This window comes from Corvus cornix, chromosome Z, assembly GCF_000738735.6.
Source record: "Corvus cornix cornix isolate S_Up_H32 chromosome Z, ASM73873v5, whole genome shotgun sequence".
Taxonomy (NCBI): domain Eukaryota; kingdom Metazoa; phylum Chordata; class Aves; order Passeriformes; family Corvidae; genus Corvus; species Corvus cornix.
Window position 1 is genome coordinate 30,458,707 of NC_046357.1, and position 21,599 is coordinate 30,480,305.

At 42.8% G+C, this 21,599-nt stretch overlaps 2 protein-coding genes across 5 annotated transcripts in view; one reads left to right on the forward strand and one right to left on the reverse strand.

The window, feature by feature from the left end:
- Positions 1–11,851, forward strand: part of SLC26A1 (solute carrier family 26 member 1) — a 37,597-nt gene extending 25,746 nt beyond the window's left edge. For 3 of the 4 annotated variants that reach the window (XM_010400037.4, XM_010400038.4, XM_010400039.4), the window contains exons 4-5: positions 4,961–5,611; positions 6,983–11,851. In XM_010400037.4, the coding sequence (XP_010398339.1) occupies positions 4,961–5,611; positions 6,983–8,503 (2,172 nt within the window). In that variant the 3' untranslated portion in view covers positions 8,504–11,851. Of the gene's footprint in view, positions 1–4,460; positions 4,545–4,960; positions 5,612–6,982 lie in introns of all 4 variants that reach the window. The other variant, XM_010400040.4, reaches the window with a different exon arrangement.
- Positions 1–17,505, reverse strand: part of IDUA (alpha-L-iduronidase) — a 46,123-nt gene extending 28,618 nt beyond the window's left edge. Inside the window, exons 1-2 of the mRNA XM_039566626.1 lie at positions 17,317–17,505; positions 14,134–14,274 (exon numbers count right to left, since the gene is read on the reverse strand). The gene's annotated coding sequence lies outside the window, so the exon portion shown is untranslated. The remainder of the gene's footprint in view (positions 1–14,133; positions 14,275–17,316) is intronic.
- Positions 17,506–21,599: the final 4,094 nt, after the last annotated feature.

The following is a 21,599-nucleotide window of genomic DNA, read 5'->3' on the forward strand; positions in this document are numbered from 1 at the left end:
AAGGGTCAGAGTGCACTGGGGCATAGTTTCTAGGTACTTTCCTCTGAAAAAAAATCTGGTTTGCAAGAATAACACACCTCTGTACATTGAATCTATGCACCATGAGGCTGAACAAGGAGATTTTTCAAAATTGTGCCATTGCTCAAAACCAGAACAGTAACATAGTCATAGCCATTAGAGCCAAGAAAGGTTTCTAATATGAAAGATGAGCAACATGAACAGTTTAACTCAACACCTGTGCTTCCAATCAAATGTTTAACTAAACTGATGTCTCTCACGTTTTTCTGTGAGTTATGCAACAATAAATACAAAACCCACCCTAACCACATCCGTTTTTCATAGTTCAAACATGGAGAAAACAGTGAACATCACTTGGCTCGAAGTTTTTAAATGGCTCTATCCCAACTTACACTTAAAGTCAGTATTTCAGCAAGCGAGCAATTATAGTATAGAGTTATGATACTGTCTGACTTCTGTTCTAAACAAAGAATTTAAAATATATCCTTAGCACGGGAGACAGGCTCACCCTCGCTGCTCCCTCCTGGGCTTTCTAGAGACACAGCTTCAGATTTTTTGGTGGACAATCAGGATGGGGAGGCAAAATGATGGAAAAAAAAAAGTTTTGGGGGGCTGTGTGCTGTTTCACAAAGAACAACTCATCCATTCAGAATGGTCATACATGCAGCAGCAGAAACTGCCTGCCAAAGAATCCGCAAAGAGAAATCCCACATGAACATACTGTGATAAACATTTCTGACCCTGCTGAAAGATTTTGTCAGGTCACAGGCATGATGAAAAGACAGGAAGAAAGGCCAGTTGGAAAGTCAGCAGTTTGTTTGGCTTGAATGGTTCTTTCCCTTGTTCCTTTTTTTCACAAAAAAATGTGAGTCAATGCATTTAACCTGAAAGAATGAGTTGTTCAGACAAGGTTCTGCTCAATTGTTTTTGGTCATATGGTCAAGGGAAACTTGAAAAAACTTCACTGTGAAGATTCCAAACACAAAAGTACAATTAAAAATAACCAAGACCACTTTCCATTCTAATTACATGAATGTTAAACATATACATGACTGTGCACACAAGTAAACTTTCACTTGTTTTAAACAGTTCTTCCAATACCAAAGTCAAATACAATGAACTAACATGTTTTGTGTTATGTGCTGCTTCATCTGTACAGCCCTGCTAAGAACAGCTCTTTCAGCCAATGATGACTTGAATAAAATGCAAATATTATGTTCTGTGGAGCTCTGGAGGAAGAAAGGGAGAGTGAAATAGTAGTTTTCCATTTGATAGTACGGCCTAAGCTGAAAATGGGTCATTTGGTGAACCAGTAAAGGAATCCACTTACTGACACCGCTAGGGCTCCTGCATATTTCTCAGGTATTACCACTTTGGAAGGATGGTGGTGTATGTCAGTGCCGGAATCAGAAGGCTGGAGTTGGCTCATGAGCACAGCAGCAGACAGATCTCGCCACCATTTTGTCTTTGGAGATGGCAAGAACATTGGAAGCTCCAAGGTCTGCTAGGCTGCACAAGCATACAGGGGATAGCACATACCTGTGGTGGAATCCCATTTCCTTCAGGCGAAGCAATGAGTTAGCTGACAATTATTTGGTTATACAGCTGAAAAATGCATTGCTGATAACAATGTCCCTTCCCTTACTTGGTGTGGCTTTACGGTATTCTAAAAGCAACAAGGAAACTTTAAATATTAACAGTTTCTGGATACCAATATAGGTTGAGAGCTGAGTGCATTGCAGCTACCATGTTCATTTGACATGGAATCTGAATGCATATATAGTAGAATAGACAGTCACTTACAGGAAGGAAACCTTTATTTTCAGGAAAAAAAAATAATTGAAGAAAATTACTTCCTGTCAGCTTGAACACAGAAGATACATACTTTACTGTGCTAGCTTTTTTTTTTTGGGGGGGGAGGCAGAGGATTGGTTGTTTTTTTACAAAAAGCTATTATTCTGATTATCCAGTAAGGCAGTATAGCTAATAGATACATATAACTAAACTATCATTCAAACACAAGATCTCTTAATAAATTTCCAAAGAAATTATGTTTTAATCATGTATTAAAAGTCACTATTATCCCTCAGGGAGTTGCACAAACAATACACACATCTGAATTGCAATGGGGTTTTTTTTTTTTGGTAAATACCAAATTACTTCCAGGTAAATTGTATGAGATTAGAGAGGGGCAGACAGCAACTATGCAATTAAATATATGAGCCTAGTGTACAGAAGCTGATGCAATCTTTTTTATGTAGCCTATAAAAAGCACTCATTGGATATTGAACTGCCCACCAGCTTTTAAGTATGTAGAGCAAGGGCACAGTACTTATTTCCTGGCTGGCTGAATTCACTCGGCTGTAAGAAGTGAGTGGCATTTGAATAAGGACTTGCTGTCCTCATGCACAAATTTCTCATTCTCCAAACTAATTTAGGTAAGACAGGAAGTACTGAGCTTTTGCCTTTTAAAAACGAGTGTCTTTATTACATTTGCTAGTATTCTGTATTTGCTAAACTTCATTCATAAGCTCTCAAATACTTCTCTTGGTGTTGCAACTTCATTTATCTTTTCTGTCACCTTTGCATTCTAACAAAGACTAGATCCAACCTACTTCCTGTACAAGCAGATCTCAGCTAGCATAACTGTGCAGTACATTAGGGTCTAAAGTAAACTTAGCATTGAAAAAAAATAAACTTTGATCTTTCTAAATAATTACATTAAATTGTAATTAGCGTTCCCTTATGATGAAAATAAACCTTACTTACAAACACAAAGAAATGTATGTAACAAGCACAATGGGAACTAAAAATGGGTTTATTTAATTGGGATGGATAAAAATCTACTGATTTTGTAGAATGTATTTAGACTATTATGCAGGTCCTTTTAAACCTGGACAATCAGTCCACACATTTCTAACGAGAATCTCTACTGTGCCTTTTACAAATTTATAAATTACCTATAACACCTAAACATCCTGCTTTGAATTGCGGTTAAACCTCGCATAGCCTTAGAACTCATACTGTATCATTTATCTGTATGCTGTATCATGATATCTGAGAACTTGCTTAAGAGTTCTGAACTAGTTACAGATATGTATCTTATTATTTTCAATCTGGTGGCAAAACGTAATTATTAAAATCTTGAAAACTACTTCTAAGCAGGATAGACAAAAGACTTTCTAATAAGCCACCCTCTATTTGGACTCCTCCAGATCAAAAGCGTACAGGCTATTGATAATCTATTTTTTTTGGTTTTCAATTATGCTTCCAGTCAGACTCATAAACACTTTGCTTTTTCTAAACTTGGAATTCTACACCTTAACAGGCTGTTACCAAAAATTAACAAATCAAAATATTCTTCTTAACAACAAAAAAATACATTAAATTTACACAGAGAATGATGACTTCTGTCACTACCATCTAAACTACGTATTAATTGTTAAAACCATTAAAATTTACCAACAGAATACTGTGCCAGTAAGTGTACTTCAAGTTTTATGAAACTGATGGGTACAGAGTCTGTCTCTAAACATTGAAAGAGGAAAGAAACAGCTTTTACTTGTAAGTGAAGACAAGCTTTGACATTAGTGCAATGTCACTCCTGGCACCAAACAGCTCTGATGTAGAGATCCTGGCTGTTAATGACACTGGGAGAGGCTGAGCCTAGTGACGGTCTGCTTTCCTAGAAGTTCTGCATACAGTTGTACTAGTACATACTATCGTCATCTAGATCAGTATGAGTCACTCCTTATCTCCCACTACTCATATATGGGCATCCTCACGTGGAACTCTCTTCTTTCTTTCCACTGCTAACCAGAAGACAAGATTTCCCATTTGGCATAGTCTAACATTTTCCACTTGTGTGCTCCTATTTTATTTTTGGAGCTATGTAAGTTAGGGCACTTGCATGTTTTGCCTCTTAGTCATGTTCCCACCTACCCCAAAACTACTTATGAATGCACTAAGCTAATCTCAATTTAATTTGACAACTGAGTAAAAATGCAGAGGTTGAGTTTGGTGAAAACAGTTGTGTCCATTGAGGCAAGAGACATTGAAAGCATCCCCATCAGGGGCATACAAATAATCCCAGTCATCATATAACAGAAAACAAGCAGGAGAGCCATACGAAACACTGCTGTGTTTGTTTGGCTGTACACATAATTATTTTTTGTATCTCGTTACTGGGAGAGCAAAGTTGGGTAACTATGGATTTAAACCCGAAAATACTAACATGTAGCACTCTTCTGACATGGTAACATCATGGTGCTTGGTCCATATGTTGCCAATGTGGTGGTATTTGTGAGTAGGTATTTATTACCAGAAGTTGCACATCAAAACAATCTACAATTCAACAAGTTCATGTTATGTAGCAGCTACAAAGAGTCCATCGATGGTTTGTGTGCATATCTTTTATGCAAGACTAAACTGTTGCTCTCCAGAAAACTCTGCTTTACAGGTCCTACCAGCAACATTTTCCTCCTCTGCATTGACAACAACTGCAGTGACAGATCATTATACCCCATGTGAGTGACAAATCAATGACTACAAGATGTACTCCCTATACAGAAACACTATAACCTACCTCACTAGTGCATGTTTATTTCACACCATCAAGTTCTGCCTCTGCTCACAAAGACCTTTATGATGGAACATTTGGAATAGATGATGGAAATCTTTGTCACACAAAGAAATTACTAATTTAACCCCATTTTTCTTTAATAGAACAAACTGGATTCAATTGAAAGTACTCTTTAATGTCTGCAAGAAAGGGCAGATTTATTTCTTAGACTTGAGTGTCACTGGAGCCCTGTGATAGTGTTCTTGTTGGGATGATGCTTCCTTAAAAGCAAAATCAGGTGACAAACTTATAGTGTTAAGCGACTGTGCTAAGAAAACCTTCCTGAATTGCAACCTAACAGAGGTTTTCTTCACTTTGCAGGAACACATAAATGAAGTAAACACTGGGAAAATGGAAAGACCACTTGATGCTACCAGAATGGAAAACAACACCTCATCCTGCTTTCTCATGGAAAGAAAGCCTCACATCAAGATTAACAGGAAAGAAGTCATCCTAGCTAAGCTGAGAAAGAGCTGCTCCTGCACACCACAGAAGCTGAAGAACTTTGTTATGGACTTCTTTCCTGTTTTACGATGGCTTCCCAAGTACCAGTGCAAAGAGTACATTTGGGGGGATGTTATGTCTGGGTTAGTGATTGGGATCATTTTGGTGCCTCAAGCAATTGCATACTCACTGCTGGCAGGTCTGAAGCCCATTTACAGCCTTTACACATCATTCTTTGCCAACATCATCTATTTCTTAATGGGCACATCCCGTCATGTCTCAGTTGGCATTTTCAGCTTGATAAGCTTAATGGTGGGACAAGTTGTGGACCGAGAACTTCTCTTGGCTGGGTTTGACTTGAATGATGATGCCCCACCAGCCCCAGATGATGGCTCTCTGCAGAATGACAGTCTGTCCAACACAACTGCCTTCAACCTTACCATTGTGGGGATAAATGCCGAGTGTGGGAAAGAGTGCTATGCTATCGGCATTGCTACAGCCTTGACATTCGTGGCAGGAGTGTATCAGGTAAGTGGTTGCTGACATCCAGAGGCAAGGTATGAAGTTCCTGAAGCTTTTTTACATGACCTAAGCTTTGGCTTGACTGTCTTTCAATGAGATACATCATCAGTTCATTTGAATGTACCTAGGACTGCTTTCCCCAGGAAACCTAACTGTAGGCAACTCAGAGACACCATGAGGCTAGCAGTTTTCTTAGCTACTAGCAAACACAGGTAAAACAAGAGTCTTCTGAAAGACCATTGTTTTGATACTCTACTGCTTCTTGGCCTTGTTGCTTTCATGAGACAATGAGCCCCAATACAGATATAGGAAATTCCCAGGTAGCTGTGTACTTCAACAATGAAGAAATAACTCTCTTTCCCTAGATATATTAATAGAGGTGTAGACCTACTCATCTACTTCTACAAGTTCAGAATGTGCAGCTCAGTGTTTTGCTAGGGGTGCTATTTTCTAACAAACTGTCCAAAAGATAATTCAAAGAAAGGACAAGAGGAGAAATCGACTGACTAACCTACTTTTCAGACAATGGCTGTGCTGGACTCCTTGACACTTGTCAACATGCTGCCATCACAAGGATATCAAGAGAACACAGAAGGAAGCATCATGAACATACTTATCGATTAACTGTGTGTGTGTGTGTGCGTGTGTGTGTAAACATACATATATATATATATACATATATATATATATCAATTAAGAAAGAGCTAGCTATCTTCCTGTTGTAGTAAGGAATTTCAGGTCACATTTATGAACAAAAAAATGCCCTTGTGAAGTTCGATTTTCCAAAACTTTCTAAAGAAGGAGAATCAACTAGTTAAGGACAGAATCCTGGAGTTTGTGAGCTGTTCTGCCACTTCTGGTCTTAGACATGCCATAAAGGCTGTCTGTGCTCCATTTTCCCTCCTGTCCAGAGGGCAAAAATTAAAAGCTGTTTAATACAACAGCTAAAGTAGGGATCTTATTTGGTGTCATTCAAGTTCTGTTTACAAAAAAAAGCCATACATTTTAACTTTATTCACTTTAAGACAGAGAAAAAAGAAAACTGACTGTGGTATAATAGAAGTATTTTGGACCCACTGCTCTTTTGCATGGGAAATAAAAATCAGGCAAGCCACTTCAGATAAATATTTGACTGACCCTGTCTCAAGCTCCTCATTCACCTCTTGGGTTTGTAGCATTCCACAACACTAAAAGGAATCACATGTTTTAAAAGCAGACTGGAAACAATAAAGGATAATTCCTGTTTCAAGACTGAAATAGCCAAAAGCTATTGACCTCCAGCTAGTTCTCCCCCATCTGTACTTAATTATTTGCAGCAATGGTTACAGCTCATGGTTTATTTGTTGGTTTTTTTTTTTTCTTTTTCTGTTTCCTCAGGTTCTAATGGGGATCTTCCGTCTGGGTTTCGTATCTATGTACCTATCTGAATCCGTACTAGATGGCTTTGCAACTGGTGCTTCCTTAACCATTTTAACAGCTCAAGTGAAGTATCTGATTGGAATAAAAATTCCACGTAGCCAAGGGCATGGGATGCTTGTTATTACCTGGATTAACATCTTCCGGAACATTTCTCAGGCTAACCTTTGTGATGTCATCACAAGTGCCATTTGTATCGTGGTGCTGGTCACTGCTAAGGAACTCGGAGATCGGTATAAGCATAAACTGAAATTTCCTCTTCCCACAGAGCTGGTAGTTATTGTTGTGGCAACATTGGTGTCACACTATGGTAAGTTAAATGAAGTGTATGCATCCAGTGTTTCTGGAGCTATTCCAACAGGATTTATCCCTCCAAAGGTACCAGAGTTCAACTTAATGCTCCGAGTTGCTGTAGATGCTTTGCCTCTTGCCATAGTTAGTTTTGTCTTCACTGTATCCCTTTCCGAAATGTTTGCAAAGAAATATGCTTACACCATCCGAGCCAATCAGGAAATGTTTGCTGTGGGGTTCTGCAACATCATTCCTTCTTTCTTCCACTCTTTTGCAACCAGTGCAGCTCTGGCAAAAACACTCGTCAAAACATCTACAGGCTGCCAGACTCAAATCTCTGGAGTAATCAGTGCAATGATGGTTTTGCTGGTGCTGCTCTTCCTGGCACCTCTATTCTACTCCTTGCAGAAGTGTGTCTTGGCTTGTATTATCATTGTCAGCCTTCGGGGAGCCCTGAGGAAGTTCCGAGATGTGCCAGCACGGTACCATGTGAATAAGGTGGACACACTTGTCTGGGTAGTTACCATGTCTGCCTCTGCCTTGGTCAGCACAGAAATAGGGCTGTTGGTTGGCATTGTTTTCTCCATGTTATGCATCATTGTTCGGACCCAGCGGCCACGGACAGCCCTGCTTGGTCAGATCCAAGACACAAGCTTTTATGAGGATGACTTAGAATATGAAAATCTCTCTACTGTTCCAAAGGTCAAAATATTTCGGTTTGAGGCCCCACTTTACTATGCAAATAGAAACTACTTCCTAAAGTCTCTGTACAGATTGACCAATTTAGATCCTAACCTAGAAGCTGCTAGAAGGAAGAAATATGAGAAGAAGGAAAAGCAGCATCTGAAAAAGGGAAATCACAGAACTGCTAATGGACTGGGCATTGGAGAAACCACTATGCAACTAGTTCCTAAGCAAATTGATTTCCAAGCCCTTGTTGTAGATTGCTCTTCCATCTCATTTCTGGACACCACTGGAGTTAATACTTTAAAGGAAATCCTGAAAGACTACAAGAATTTAAACATTTCTGTTCTCCTGGCTTGCTGCAATCCCTCAGTGATAGACTCTCTGAAAAGAGGGGGTTACTTTGGAAGAGATTTTGGATGTATGCAGGAAATGCTATTCTACAGTATACATAATGCTGTGCTGTTTGCAAAAGACCAAAAGCTTTCAGCAGATTGCTCAGTTTAACCCTGCATCTTCGCTGATGATTCGCTACGAAGTGACAGACGGAGAGGGGCAGCTTGCAACAAGTAAATTATCAGACACACTGTTGGCTGTGTAAAGCCATTCCCCCCTAAGAGCTTCACTTTATGTCATATGTCACATAGAGCAGCTACTGGAGAGACAGTCCAGGACAAGCGTGGAACAGGTTAGACTACCATTTTCACTTTAAAATGCAGGCAAAGACAATTTGGGATTGACTTGTCCCTTGTACCATGATCATTGTGACCCAACATGGATATCAGAGGACTGTTGTGGTGGAAGGTCTGCCCAGTATCAGCTTGTTCTCCCAGTGATTTAATGGCTTGTGTCAAGAAGGCTAAGCCACTTCCATGAAAATGCAATCAATACATCATTCTGGACACATAATGGTTTAAATTCTGGCTTGCAAGGCCCTGCCCTTTCCAAACATTCTAGGTGTACTCCTAAAAAAGTCCCCACTGTTTGCATACAAATAAAATGTATAAAATATTGTGGAATGTAGAATATCGCTCCTCCTTAACCACACAGGCTTAACAGTATAACCTGCCACAGGAGAAGAAACTACGATCCATCACAGGTTCCTCTCAAAACAACCATTTCCAAAAACTGCTGGCTTTGGAGTCACAGGAGTCATCTGTTTTATTGGATCAAATCTGTCATAATTAGTTACTGAAGACTGTGATGCCCCTAATTATCCTGGAAGAAATATGACTCTGATGCACAATCTTGTAACTAGTAAGATGATAAACAGGATTAAGAAAAATTAATGGCTTTAACTGGCAGCTACCCAGCTAGTTGTACCATCCTGTAAAATAAGTTGCCTCTGGTGGGCAGATGCAACTCTAATTCAGGGATACATAAGGACCATCAAACATAAAACCTCAGAGCTGTGATGCAGCACATCTTCCTACAAATGCCTGCCTGGGTTCAAAGAAAAACAGGAGAAAATAGGGTAGGGTGGGAAGGTAAATCTGTGAGTTTTCTTGAAGGGGATTGATGGATCAGTCAGAACTGCCTGGCTGGTCTTCTCTGATGCAATGCTAATGAAGTATTACAAGTAACATACATGGGTCAAGTAAACAGAGCAATGCTTTGTAACTTGTGTATCCCTCTATGTTGAAGAACTTTCATCACTGTACATACTACACACGTTGTGGGGTTTTGTTTGTTTTGTTTGGCATTTTTTTCCTATCATATTAATCTTTGATTTGAGGTCTACTAGACCATGTCTTCTAGGGCTGGTTACTTTCTATAATAATTTGCATTAACTGCTGTTCATTATGCTTTATGTCATGTGATACTCCCCTCATCAGTTGTATTGTTGTATATCTTTACAAATAAGAACAGACTTGGATTTTGATTGTAACACAATTCGTGTTCAGTGTTCAGGCCCATGGCATGGGCAGAATATCCTGTTTCATACTCAAGTTTGTAACTACCTTCACAAAAGGTAAGGCAGTTGTGCTCGCTGTCCCTCCTTTTTCATGTCAGGTTCACACAGCATTAAGCATGGAAGGAAATTCCATCACAGCTGTGCCTCTTACAACAGACTCTAAAAACAGGTTCCATATATGCAGAAGCCATTTCTTTGCTGTCCCATTCAAAAAAAAAAAAAAAAAGTCAACACATCATATGACTTGCTCATTTCAATTTTTTAGGTCACTGAATGAAAGAACAGTCAAACTGAGGTTCTCCAAGTGCCCCAGAGTCTGTGTCTCAGAAATAAGTATTTTCTTAGAGGAAAAGCAGTGCACTCCCAAAAGACAAAAAGTATCTTCACTGGGACTACAACTAGCACAGTATTAGGTTATTCAGTGCTGACGTCTTCATGCACTCATTACAAAAGAAGCCTATCAGCTGCACACTGTTAGTACTGCTAAAGCAGTAAAACCTGACAGATACACCTGACACAAGATTAAAGGGTTGACTATTAGCAGTATTTTCCTGTCACAAAGCAATTCACATTATTATTTAAATTGTTTACTTGGTATGATTAGCTTCTTTCTGTTCTACAAGCAAGTGAGCAGGGCCCAAGGACAAAATATTGCTTTGTGCCTGCTTTTGTTTGTAACCCTTCTTTGATCAGGGAATACCTCTTTTAAGGTCCTGTTTGGGCCTAACAAGGGGAATGGGTTTATAAGAGTTACTGCCAGACAGTATCAATATAGACACTCTTAGGCCATTGTGCTAAGCAAGCTGTCAATGGAAGTCAAATAAAACTTCCTACCAATCAACACTTTCTTTAGCTTTATGGATCAAGCCACCAACATAGAACATAAAGAAAAAAATATGCAAAGATACCCTTAACTCTAGATTAATCTCATTTTAAAAGACAAAAAAGAAAGAGAAATCCCAATGGAAGGTGTATCCTTCCAAGAGTCTCTGGAGAAGAATGAAGAGAATGAGAAAGTTAGGAGTGGGAAGTCTCTTTTTCACCATATTTATTTTAAGTGTGGTACCAAAGGATACCTAAGCAAAGAAAAGACTATGCATAAGAGAGAAGGTAAACTTCACAACTTATACTATGAAGAAAGAAACTATTGGTCAGAAAAAACCGTAAGAACAATTTCCTGTTTAGGTTTTACTGGCAGAGCTGGCTCATAATCAACTGTGTTGGACAATGTCGAACTCAGCAGGGAAACAGCTTCAGTGCTATGATGTGGGGATGCTGGCAGACTGTGAATTATTTCTATGGAGTATGTAAAAGGTAACTAAAAAAAGCAAGCCTTTTTCTGGTACATTTATGTTTGCTATACTGAGTTATACTAAGATTAAAGATATGAAGATTGAAAATTAACAAAAACTGCTGATTCTCTTCTCTCCTAATCTACCAGAAATTAGCTACCACGTCTTGGAGAGGAGCTGGGGATAGGCTTGTAATTCCAACTAGGTTAATACTAATATTGAAATAAAATCATTATATGCCTTTTAGGAAATGTTATATGCTTCATGTAGATTGACTATATTTTTGTTCACTGTGATGCCTTGTGATTTACCATGTATCATGTATCTGACAGAGCTTAGTACTGCTACATAAGAATGGGAAAGGATTCTTAACTTGTGGACTCTGTGTGTCCCTTGGAACTGGGCAAAGAGCCACAGTCTTCAGCTCAAAGCGTCCTGTCTTGTTGACTAGTGAAGCACAGCCAGAATGTGTGGTCTAGGTGTCAAAATAGCTCTATTTACTGGCACTGGTAACCAACAACCTGGAAACTTTCCAGTCCATGAAAGACACCTTGGGTTCCCCCACAATCATGAACATTCCTGAGTCACAAGACCAAGAGACAAATGCATGCTTTTGGTTGGAAAATAAAAAACAGTTCTCTGAAAACAGTTTGCTTTGTGGTATCCTTTCACAGGTGGTGAAATAATGGCCTAACTCAGAAAAAAGAAAAAGATGAAGAGGGGGGCTTGCTGTACTAGAAAAAGTTAAAATAAAGGAATGCACTTGGTATTGGGGGATTATAAAACATAATGAGAAAGACCATTACAGAAGTGAGGAAGGGAAGGTGGCAGTCTTTTATTTGAGCACATCTAGTTCTTGGGAGAAACATGGTACCTTTTCACAGATGGCACAACTGTGAAGAAAAGCAAGGTCTCTGTTAGACTTCCACAGAGGTGTTATCTCCTGGTCCCCTGTTTTTTCTAAGTACTGTTCTTCAGTCAAGTGCCCATCTCCACATTTCAAGAAATGTTCTCTACTCATCAACCCCATGACATAATACAGTTCCACACTCAGATGGTTGCACTCAAAACCTCTTTACATCCTTCTGGAAATCACTGGTTCAGGAAGAGATTTGCACATGCACAAAATCAAGCATCAGCACTGAACTTCTCTGCTTGGACTTCTGTTCCTGCTCCTGTTGGTTTTTTCAGTCCCAGTGTTTGTCCGCAGGCTCCATGCTCCTTCACCTTCCAAAACTGCTGACACTTAGTCCACTGGTTGTCCTTCCACAACTTAAATGTCTTCTTGTCTTTGACAAATACACATTTTTTTGCAAAATGAGAAGTTCTAGCTTGGTTCTAAACAGCAGCAGTTTCTAATTTCTACTTGTCAAAGCTGGGCTAAAGATTGAGGCTAGAAGGTTAGAATCCTACCTTTGAGACACTGCAGGTTTTTGGGGGACTTCTTGATTGATTGCTATGTTTACATGGTCCTAGAATTTTGCTAGTGTCAAGGATTTTATCCCACTTTAAAAGACTCAGTGCCTCAGTTCCCACAAATGCTGAGCAGAATCCATGACGCAGGATGCATTCCTCCCCCTCAGTCATTTGGAAAGTCCAATTCAACACATGCCACAGCCATGACAGGCTGGCAGAAGGGATTCTGAGCTCCAAGTGTAGATACAGCTATTTTCTTTCCAAACGTACTCATTGATTTTTCCTAAGTGAATTGGTTACAGAAACCTGAAAGACCCAACCCATCCCCCAGGAGAAATCTTAGACGGGGACTCCAGTAGTGGTGAGCAGTGACAGTTGTCTTTGACAGTGGGTCACTCCAAGAGGACATACTCCACAGACCAGTAAGAGAAGGAGACAGACACATGAAAGTGTGTTTACTGGAAACTTCCACAGGGAAAGATGAGAGCAAGGAGCTCTTGTTACCTGTTATACTCACAGATGGACTAACAAAGAGAGGCCACTCTAGGGTACTGATGCAACACTTACCTGCGTGCAGGACTTCTGACCACCCTCCTAAAAAACTGACATACATAAGCACACTTTAATGAGGAAGAAGAAGTCTGCTCCTAATGCACACTCTGAAACTCCCTACTCCTCTGCTCACATGCCATTTCAGAGTCTGAGCTCTCCTTCCCCGTTGCTTCCCTACAGTGGTAAACTCCCATCCTTCTGTGTCTGGGACAGCAGATGCAACAATGATGTGGATTGTAAATATGCTCAGCTCAGCAACAGTCTGAGCCAGGCAGAACTTTTAAGTGCTATTACAACTTTTCATGGGGTTTTTATGGTTTGTCTTCTCTCATAGACCAATTGCTCCCGCTCTAGGCATCTGGCTATTTGGCTATTCCCACTGGGCATCTTGATATGAGTGTTTTCAAACTGAGTTAAAAGGGACTTGAAAGGCAATGAATTCCATGTGTCCTCCTAAAGTCTGACATGTCTTTCCCTAAAACCAAAAATGCCATTTTGTATATGAAACCTTTTGGAACAGGATATTAACTGGTATTACCTGAATTCACCCTGTTTTAGTTCTCACGACCTGTCAATTGATGCAGTACACAGGGGGGTTCGGGATGCAAAAAAATAACTCCTATGACAGGCAGAAGGATTAGTGGCACCTTTCATTTGGACCTCTCAGTAAGTCAGGCCTGTATCAACCTTTGTTGGACTTTTTTGCTGTTTCCCATCTCCTGAATTAAAGGACTAAAAAGTAAGCCATCTTTTTAGTCCCTCAGCTTCTCAGCAGAAACTATGTCTTTCTTCATCTCATAAAGCTCCAGAATAATCCCCAACTGCTGGAACTTAGCTGACTTCCATGGAAGCAAAGACATGCCCAGCTTGCAACTAGGCTAAGATAAACATCAAAGTGAGCACCTGTTGGACCCTTTAATGTGTCACATTTTCCTAGACTTTGACTTGAGGTGTTTGCTTACCTAAGAGCAACTAATTCCAGTAACCAATGAATCCGAACTTGTTCAATGCCGCCATGTGGAACAGAAGAAATGTAGGCGAGGTTCAGCTCTTGGTCTTTGCTCAGGTCAAACAGGTCAGCACGGCTATGAGGTAAAGGAGGGCTTCAGGAAAAGATGGACAGAAAAGAAACACACGCAGTATTAAATAACAGCTCCACTGGGCATGCAAAGATTCCTATGCTACATCCCTACACCACCTGCACGTTCCTACATGGCATGAGCAGCACTGCCTAACATGAGATGAAAGCAAAATGGAGCTGCAGGTTATTTGGGGCCAACTGGCTGTACATGTTGCTTGGCAAAGTAGAATATCACCTGGGTGCGTCTCAGCAGTCCCTGCTGCACAGACAGCAATCTCAGGCAACAGTGGCCAGAGGAAACAATATAGTGACATACGCCTTGTCTCTGAGTAACTAATCATAAAGGAGCTCACAGTTTTAGGCTTTTCAGTGGAAGTCAGACTTGCTGACATAAGAAAAATATGGGCTTGACTTTCCTGCTGAAGTCCATGCAATGGCATCAATTCTTTCTCTGCTGTGGATGCTACTACACTTGTTAGAAGCAGAATTAGATGCTCTGAGCCTTCACACTCTTCAGCCATGTTCAGCTAACCCTTAAGCATAAGAAAGCACAGGAGTGTGCAGTTTGAGGTTTCTATGCTTGATTCTGCAAGCACTTTTACAGGTTCATGGCTATACAGCAATGATCATATCAACTTGACTTTGATGTCTACTTATTCCACTGAAATTAACATTACACTGTGGCAAACTTCTGTTGTTCATATCTCCATAGATAAATACTGCAAGATGGAGATCTCAACCCCACCCTTCACAAGTCAGAAACTTAGAATGCTGCACGGTTCACTGGGTTTGGGCACCCTCAGGGACTTTGATTAAGCCTCCCCGTATGGTGCACATTTTGAATGATAAAGTATTTGTGTTACAAGGATAAAACAATACTGTCCCTCAGGCTTGGTAAAATATATCCATGTCTTCACACTGAAACAAGAGATGACTTGTGCTCTGATGGCACACTATATACATATTGTTCAAGTCTGTGCCTTGTAGTCTGTCTCCTACGATGCCGACCAGACTTGTGCTGACTGTAACTCTGCTGGGAAGAGACATTTATGACATCCTTGCCTACTCTGTACCCATCCACATAATCATCCCACCACTCAGGGCTCTACGGATTTAACATGCTACTATATAACCATCAGTGCACAAAGGGAGAAAAGCCTGGTCCCATCTGGACAAGAACTTGACACAACTGAGATACTGCCTATCTATTATCCCATCTCCTGCATCCTTATCTGAAAGTTCAAGTCATCACACAAACCACATCCACTTATAATGCTGCAATTTCGCCAGCATACAAAGCACTTAAAAACGATCTCCATAAGATAGCTTCAAATCACACAAGTGATACTGAGAAATTACCAGCTTCACTCTTAACTAAAAATGTATCAGCCATCTGGGTATTTTTAAATGTTCCAGTGAATGAGGACAACGTTAACAATCAGATTCTGATGGAGTGCTTTACTACTACTCTGAAATTCAAACTGGTTTCCATTCAACAGTGGCAAAGACACTTATTTTTGCTTAGTCCATGTTGAATAACCACTATGAAATTCACACCCTGTTAGAGAGAAACCTTGCAAAAACTACAATGAGATACAAAAGAAAGATGATGGAACAGTGGGTTTTGTTAGTGGTGCTATCAGTATCTGTCCTTTCCTATTCTGAGTGCCAAGTGCCCATCCAAGAGAACCTCAAGCCTTGCTCCCAGGCTTTCTCAGCTGCTGATCCACAGCTGTGCACTTGCCCAGAAAAGAAGCTTTAGCAGCTGGAACTCAGTTATGCCACTGCATGAGCTTTGAAGGGATTTTCAGAAATACCAGTGTTAGTCAGGTGTTATAAAAGAGTAACTGCTGACCCATGGATAGCCTCTGCCTCTGCTACTGCTCCTCTGTCTTTCCTTCACACGTCTTTCTCATTTGCAGCTCTCCAAAGTTTTGGCACAATTAAAACCATGGGTGTTTCATGGGTTGCAGTTTAAATGGGCTAAACAAACTATTTTAAAGGCAGATTTTCATTAATGTTTCATAATATTGCAATCAAAATTTAAAACAAAAAATTGAAAAACAAAAGAAAAAAAATACCAAAACCTGAAAGCCCAAACATTTCTTTTCATCACAATGTATTTTAGGTCCTGTTCTGTTTTCCCCCCCATGGAAAACTAAAGAAAATCTTGCAAGTTGTGTCTTAGGGGACTCTTATGCATTATACAAAAGAAATACACAAATTCCTTTTTCCAAAGTACATTCTGATTCAACCCCTATTGCAACTCTTTTCCATATAACTGTTATTTAACCCACTGTATGCCTAAATGAAGGAGATTATAATCACTTTAGAGTAAGATACAACCATAGCAGTAGCATATACCATCGCTTGCTTTCATGCCTGCTAGAAGCCTTTAGCAGTCTCACAAAACTTGAAGGCTGTTCCAACCCCATTTAGCTGAGCAAGACCAGGCTTTCTCCGAGAAGCAAAGCGTGACCAGAATACCGAGTGGTGAAGCTGGGATTTCTGCATGGTCACAGCCTTCCCTCTAACTTAGGTCAGCCTGACCCACTGGCTGCATCGGAAAGGTGGTGCATCTGGAAAATGTCTGTCAAGAAGAACAAACTCCTAGAACTACCAGTCTTTTGTCTGGTAGCACTAGAAATATCAGAAGTTTTGACTGGGGCCCTTTAGGGGCCTTGGCAATGGAAACACTGAAAAGTAAAGGGAAATAGAACATATGTACCGTGCTGGGGAAGGACTTTACATGTTCGAGGGGGCAAGGAAGCAAGTCAGAAAGGGAAGGAATGTCGACTAGGCCCCTCTTTTGGCCAGCTCACGTTAACTGGCCACATCCCACATCCCGCCCTACACTGGTGGAGCTGGTCCAGCAGCAGGCTAAGCAGCAAGCGGCGCAAGGGCCCTCTGATCCCACAGCAGCAAGCCCGGGAGAGCCTCGGTTGCTCCCAAAAGGCAGCGTCCGCACGCCCTCGGGATCGAGAGGGCGGGATGCAGCCGAGGCGAGAGCTGGAGAACCTCTGCCCAGCGGCTCGGGGCCCGGAGCCGGGCGGTGCGCGCTTACCAAAAGCCAGTGCTCCTCCAGAAGTGCTGCAGGGGCCGCTCGGCTCGCCGGGCATCCACGTACACCTCGTACGGCCGCGGAGCCCGCGCCCAGCGGCACCAGCAGCAGCCACAGCAGCAGCCCCATGGCGCCGCGAGGGCCGCGGGCCGGGGAGCGGGGCCCGGGAGCGGGGCCCCACCACCGCCGGCTGCCGACGCGCCAGGGCACGCCCAGGGGCCGAGAGGCGCCCGCCCCCGGAGCCCGAGGGCCCGGCGGCCTCCTGCCCGTCGCTGTGCTCACGACCTCGCAGCGCTGTGGCCGCTGTCCCAGCGCCGCCGGTTCCCGGGGGTCTCCCCCGGCGGTGCCGCGGGGCGGGCGGCGGCGGCTGCGCCTCTCCCGCGCCCCACACGGGGTCGGTGCGCACCGCCACGCCCGCGCTCCCTGTGCCAGGCCCGCGGGAAAGCCGCTGTGACGGGGGCGGAACCGCCCTCCTTCCCCGGAAAAGCGTAGGGGCAGGGTGGGAGTTGTGTCCGCTGACTACGTGTAAACCAATTTATTGATCTCAGCATGGCAAAGAGGAGTGTGCGGTCTCAGCCCATAAAGCCAGCCGCATCCTGGCCTGCCTCCAAAGCAGCGTGGGCAGCAGGGGAGCGAGGGGATTCTGCCCCTCTGCTCCTCTCTGGTGAAACCCCACCTGGAGTGCTGCATCCGGCTCTGGGATTCACTACAGGAAGGACGTGGACCTGTTGGACCAAGTCCAGAAAAGTGAAGTTTATAAGGGGACTGAAGAACCTCCCCTACAAATACAGCCTATGAAAGTCGGGGCTGCTCAATCCTAGTGAATAACGGGTACAAATTGAAAGAGGGGAAGTGTAGCTTAGTTTTTGGGAATAAATTCTTTACTGCGAAGGTGGTGAGACACTGGAACAGGTTGCCCAGGGAGGTTGTGGATGCCCCAGCCTGGCACTGTTCAAAGCCAGGCTGGATAACGTCTTGATTAACCCGGTCTAGTGGGAGGTGTCTCTGCCCCTGGCAGGGGGATGTTGGGACTAGGTGATCCTGAAGGTCCCTTCCAACTCTTAACATTCTATGATTCCATGTTTCTGTGAAAAGTGTTATATGTGCTTTATCACAACCAGCCTGTAGCTTGATTCTCTCAATGCTTGTTTGTTACCATGTGTACCTGAGGAGCCAGTTTTCCAAGGGGTGGGACTCTGGTCCTCAGGATCATTCTCGTTTACCTATTATTGTGCCTTCAGGAGTCTTATCAAGCCCTCCAGGGAGGGAATCCAGTTCTATGCTGCTAGCTGCACCCTGAGCTGGGACAACACAGGTGAGTGCTGCTGCATGGGCTTCAGTGAGGGCTGATAGCATTTTGCCAGATGGAAAGGGTGATCCATGAGAGAAGGACCTTGCACCCACTCAAATTGGCTCTTTTGTTAGCTTCCTCTCCAGAGGGATAGATTGGAGGAGATGAACACCCAATAACCAAACGCCGTACACTGATTTTTTGCTCATTAACACCAACCCTGGACCTCACTTTAAGTGGGGAGGGTTCGTTGTGGGGCCAGCACAAGATGCCAGCAGCTCCAACACCCAGCTGTGATGGACGTGGAAGCTATCCCTTGCAGAGGAGCCAACAGCTCAGTCCCCAGTCAAAGACTTATCCACAAATTTCAGCAAAAGGTTCTTTGCAGGGGAGAAACCCCCTGAACCCCATGGGTTCTACCACAGACCATTCCTATTGACATCTGGAAGACCAAGACTTGAGCCTTGGAGACCAATCTGATGTTTCCTCAGAGACTGCTGAAACAGAACGGGTGCATTCAGCTTGGCTGATTTCAAAGTCCCGTCTGGAAGACAAGGTGTCAGACCAATGCTCTTTTTGGCCAGGAAATTTTGGCTGTCCTCAGATGTGTTGTAGAAAGTCCTGAAACACTGCAGAGTCACAGATAGAGATGGTGCTCTGTCGACATTTTAGAGAAGTCTCTCTCAGAGCTCCAGGCAAGTCTCTTCCCTGGAAGTCTGACAAGAACATGACCTCCAGAGCATTTCCAAGAGATTGGGGTAGGACCTAAGCAGAGCATCCCTCTTTTTTTCTGCAATTTATCCCAAGGCATGGGCAAGTGCTACATGTAGCACACCAGCAACATCAGGCCTGAACTTGGGAGACAGAAGTCAAAACCCCTGCTAGAGGAGAGATTCGGCAAAAGGCTCTATCACCTGCAGGGTTCTCCTCCATGTCTAACAAGATTTTTCAATCTTATTACAAGAACTGCAGTTGCCCTCAGGAAATCTTTTCTGCTCACCACAGCTGCTCTGGTGCCTTCTGCCAGAGAAAGAAAATCCAGCAGAGTTACCTGCACCCTGGGAAGGAGCCCAATACACCTCGGTTCCCAAAACATCTCAGGGCTGCTGCAGGGAGAGCAGCTGGGAGCATATGGCTTGCTTTTTCCTAATCAAGGTAGTCAACTGGATCAACATGTTCCAGCAGCATTTTCAGGTCAAATGCCAGGCTACACTGGTGAAACTCAGTGGTCTGCTCTGCAATTCTTCCAAGTCTCTTCTTCCAGGGGCAGCACAAATTCCAGGATTACCTCAGATTACATCCAATATGCAGTTTGCCATGTTTAAAAGTATGATTCAGAGCTAAACGCATGTGCTTAGGTTTCTGTGAGTATGGTTCTAAAGACGGTCAGGCAGAGCCGTGATAAAGACCCTGGGACATTCCCCTTTTGCCTTTGACTTTCTGCTCCTCCAAGGACTGGGAAGTGTCCAGCAGCGTTTTACTGGGGAGGTTTCCCACAGCTGACACTCCCACCCAAAGTACACTGGGGATTTTAACACAGCCTCTTCCCATCTCCCTGCAAAGACTGAGTGAGAGTTCTTCCTATCCTGAGGCATTTGTGGGGAGGCACACGGGCATGGGGAATGGAGAGCAGCACTTTTCACTGGCCCTTTCCCGTATATGGAGGCTGACCCTTCCCAGCTGTCTGGCCAGTTTAAAATCCTTCAATGTCTCAAACTGGGCAGATGAGAGATGTAAAACCTGTTACTCCTGAGCTGAATCACTCCACTGAGAAGGACTGTTTAAAGCATTTGGTCCCAGCAGCTCTCCCTGCAGCATCCCTGCAGATGTTTTGAGAACACAGACGTTCCAAGCTCCTTCGGACATGTCAGGGAGCTGGTAATTTTCTGCTGCATTTTCTTTCTCTGTGAAGAGGTAACTTCACAATGCACAGGAAATGTGGGTGTACGTGTTGGTGGGGGGGTAGGTATCTGGGTGAGTGTGTGTGTGTGTGTGTGTGTGTGTGGTTTTCTGTTCAGATGCCTCCAGCTCATTTAGCACTTAATTGAATTATAAACTTGGCTTCAAAGAGCATCCCTGGAAATGCCAAGATGGCTTTGTCACACAGCCATCTCATGCCACATGGCAGGAACAAGACTTTTGCTGTAGCATATGGAACTTGAAGCCTAGAAAATCATCTGGAGTTATATGGATATTTTTGTAATAACTAACTACTGTTGTAAATAACTAACTACTGGTGAGGCATTCCAGGGTTTATGACAGCCTTTGCTTCTTGGATAACTTCACATTCCCACATGGTAGCAGCTGGTCTTTGGGCAGATGGACTCAGCTGAACAGTCTCAATTTTCATGTTACATCTAATCCATTCTAACCAGGACTTCTGTCTTGCTCTTTTTCCCTGCCACTGCTTGCTTGTTGCTGCTGTTTCCCATGTGTCAGATCCAGCAGCAAGGAAACTGAAAGGAGGATAATTCATCCAGCTGACTGCCTGGGAAGCATCTCCTTTTTTATTTCAGTTTGTTTTCTTGTGCACAGGTAAGCTGCAGAGACGTGACACTGTGTAGCCTGGTAGTCCACAACAGAAGAAGCACAAGGACAGAGGCAGGAGAGAATGAGACCAGCCCTGACTGAACTGCCTGCTGGTAGGGTGGAGAAGGCATAGTACGAAATTGTGCTCCAACTCGTGCATCTCCATGGCTTCCATAGCGTGGTCAGCCTTGTAAAATCTAACTCTGAAGTGATCCTGTTTCTTCCAGAAGCCTAGCAGTTCTATACACCCTTCTCAATCACCTCATTGCCACTGCTGTTATAATGTCTCTGCAACATACTAAAGGTATCAGACATACGTATCACACATCAGGAGTCTTACCAGCCACAGAGCATGGATCTTAGTCCTGCTATTCCTATGGAGGGCTTGTTTTTAAAGCTCAGCTTATGACAATGTTGCGGCTTTTAGCCATGATCGGGTGGGCTTTGTGAGCCCCCAGATTTCCTT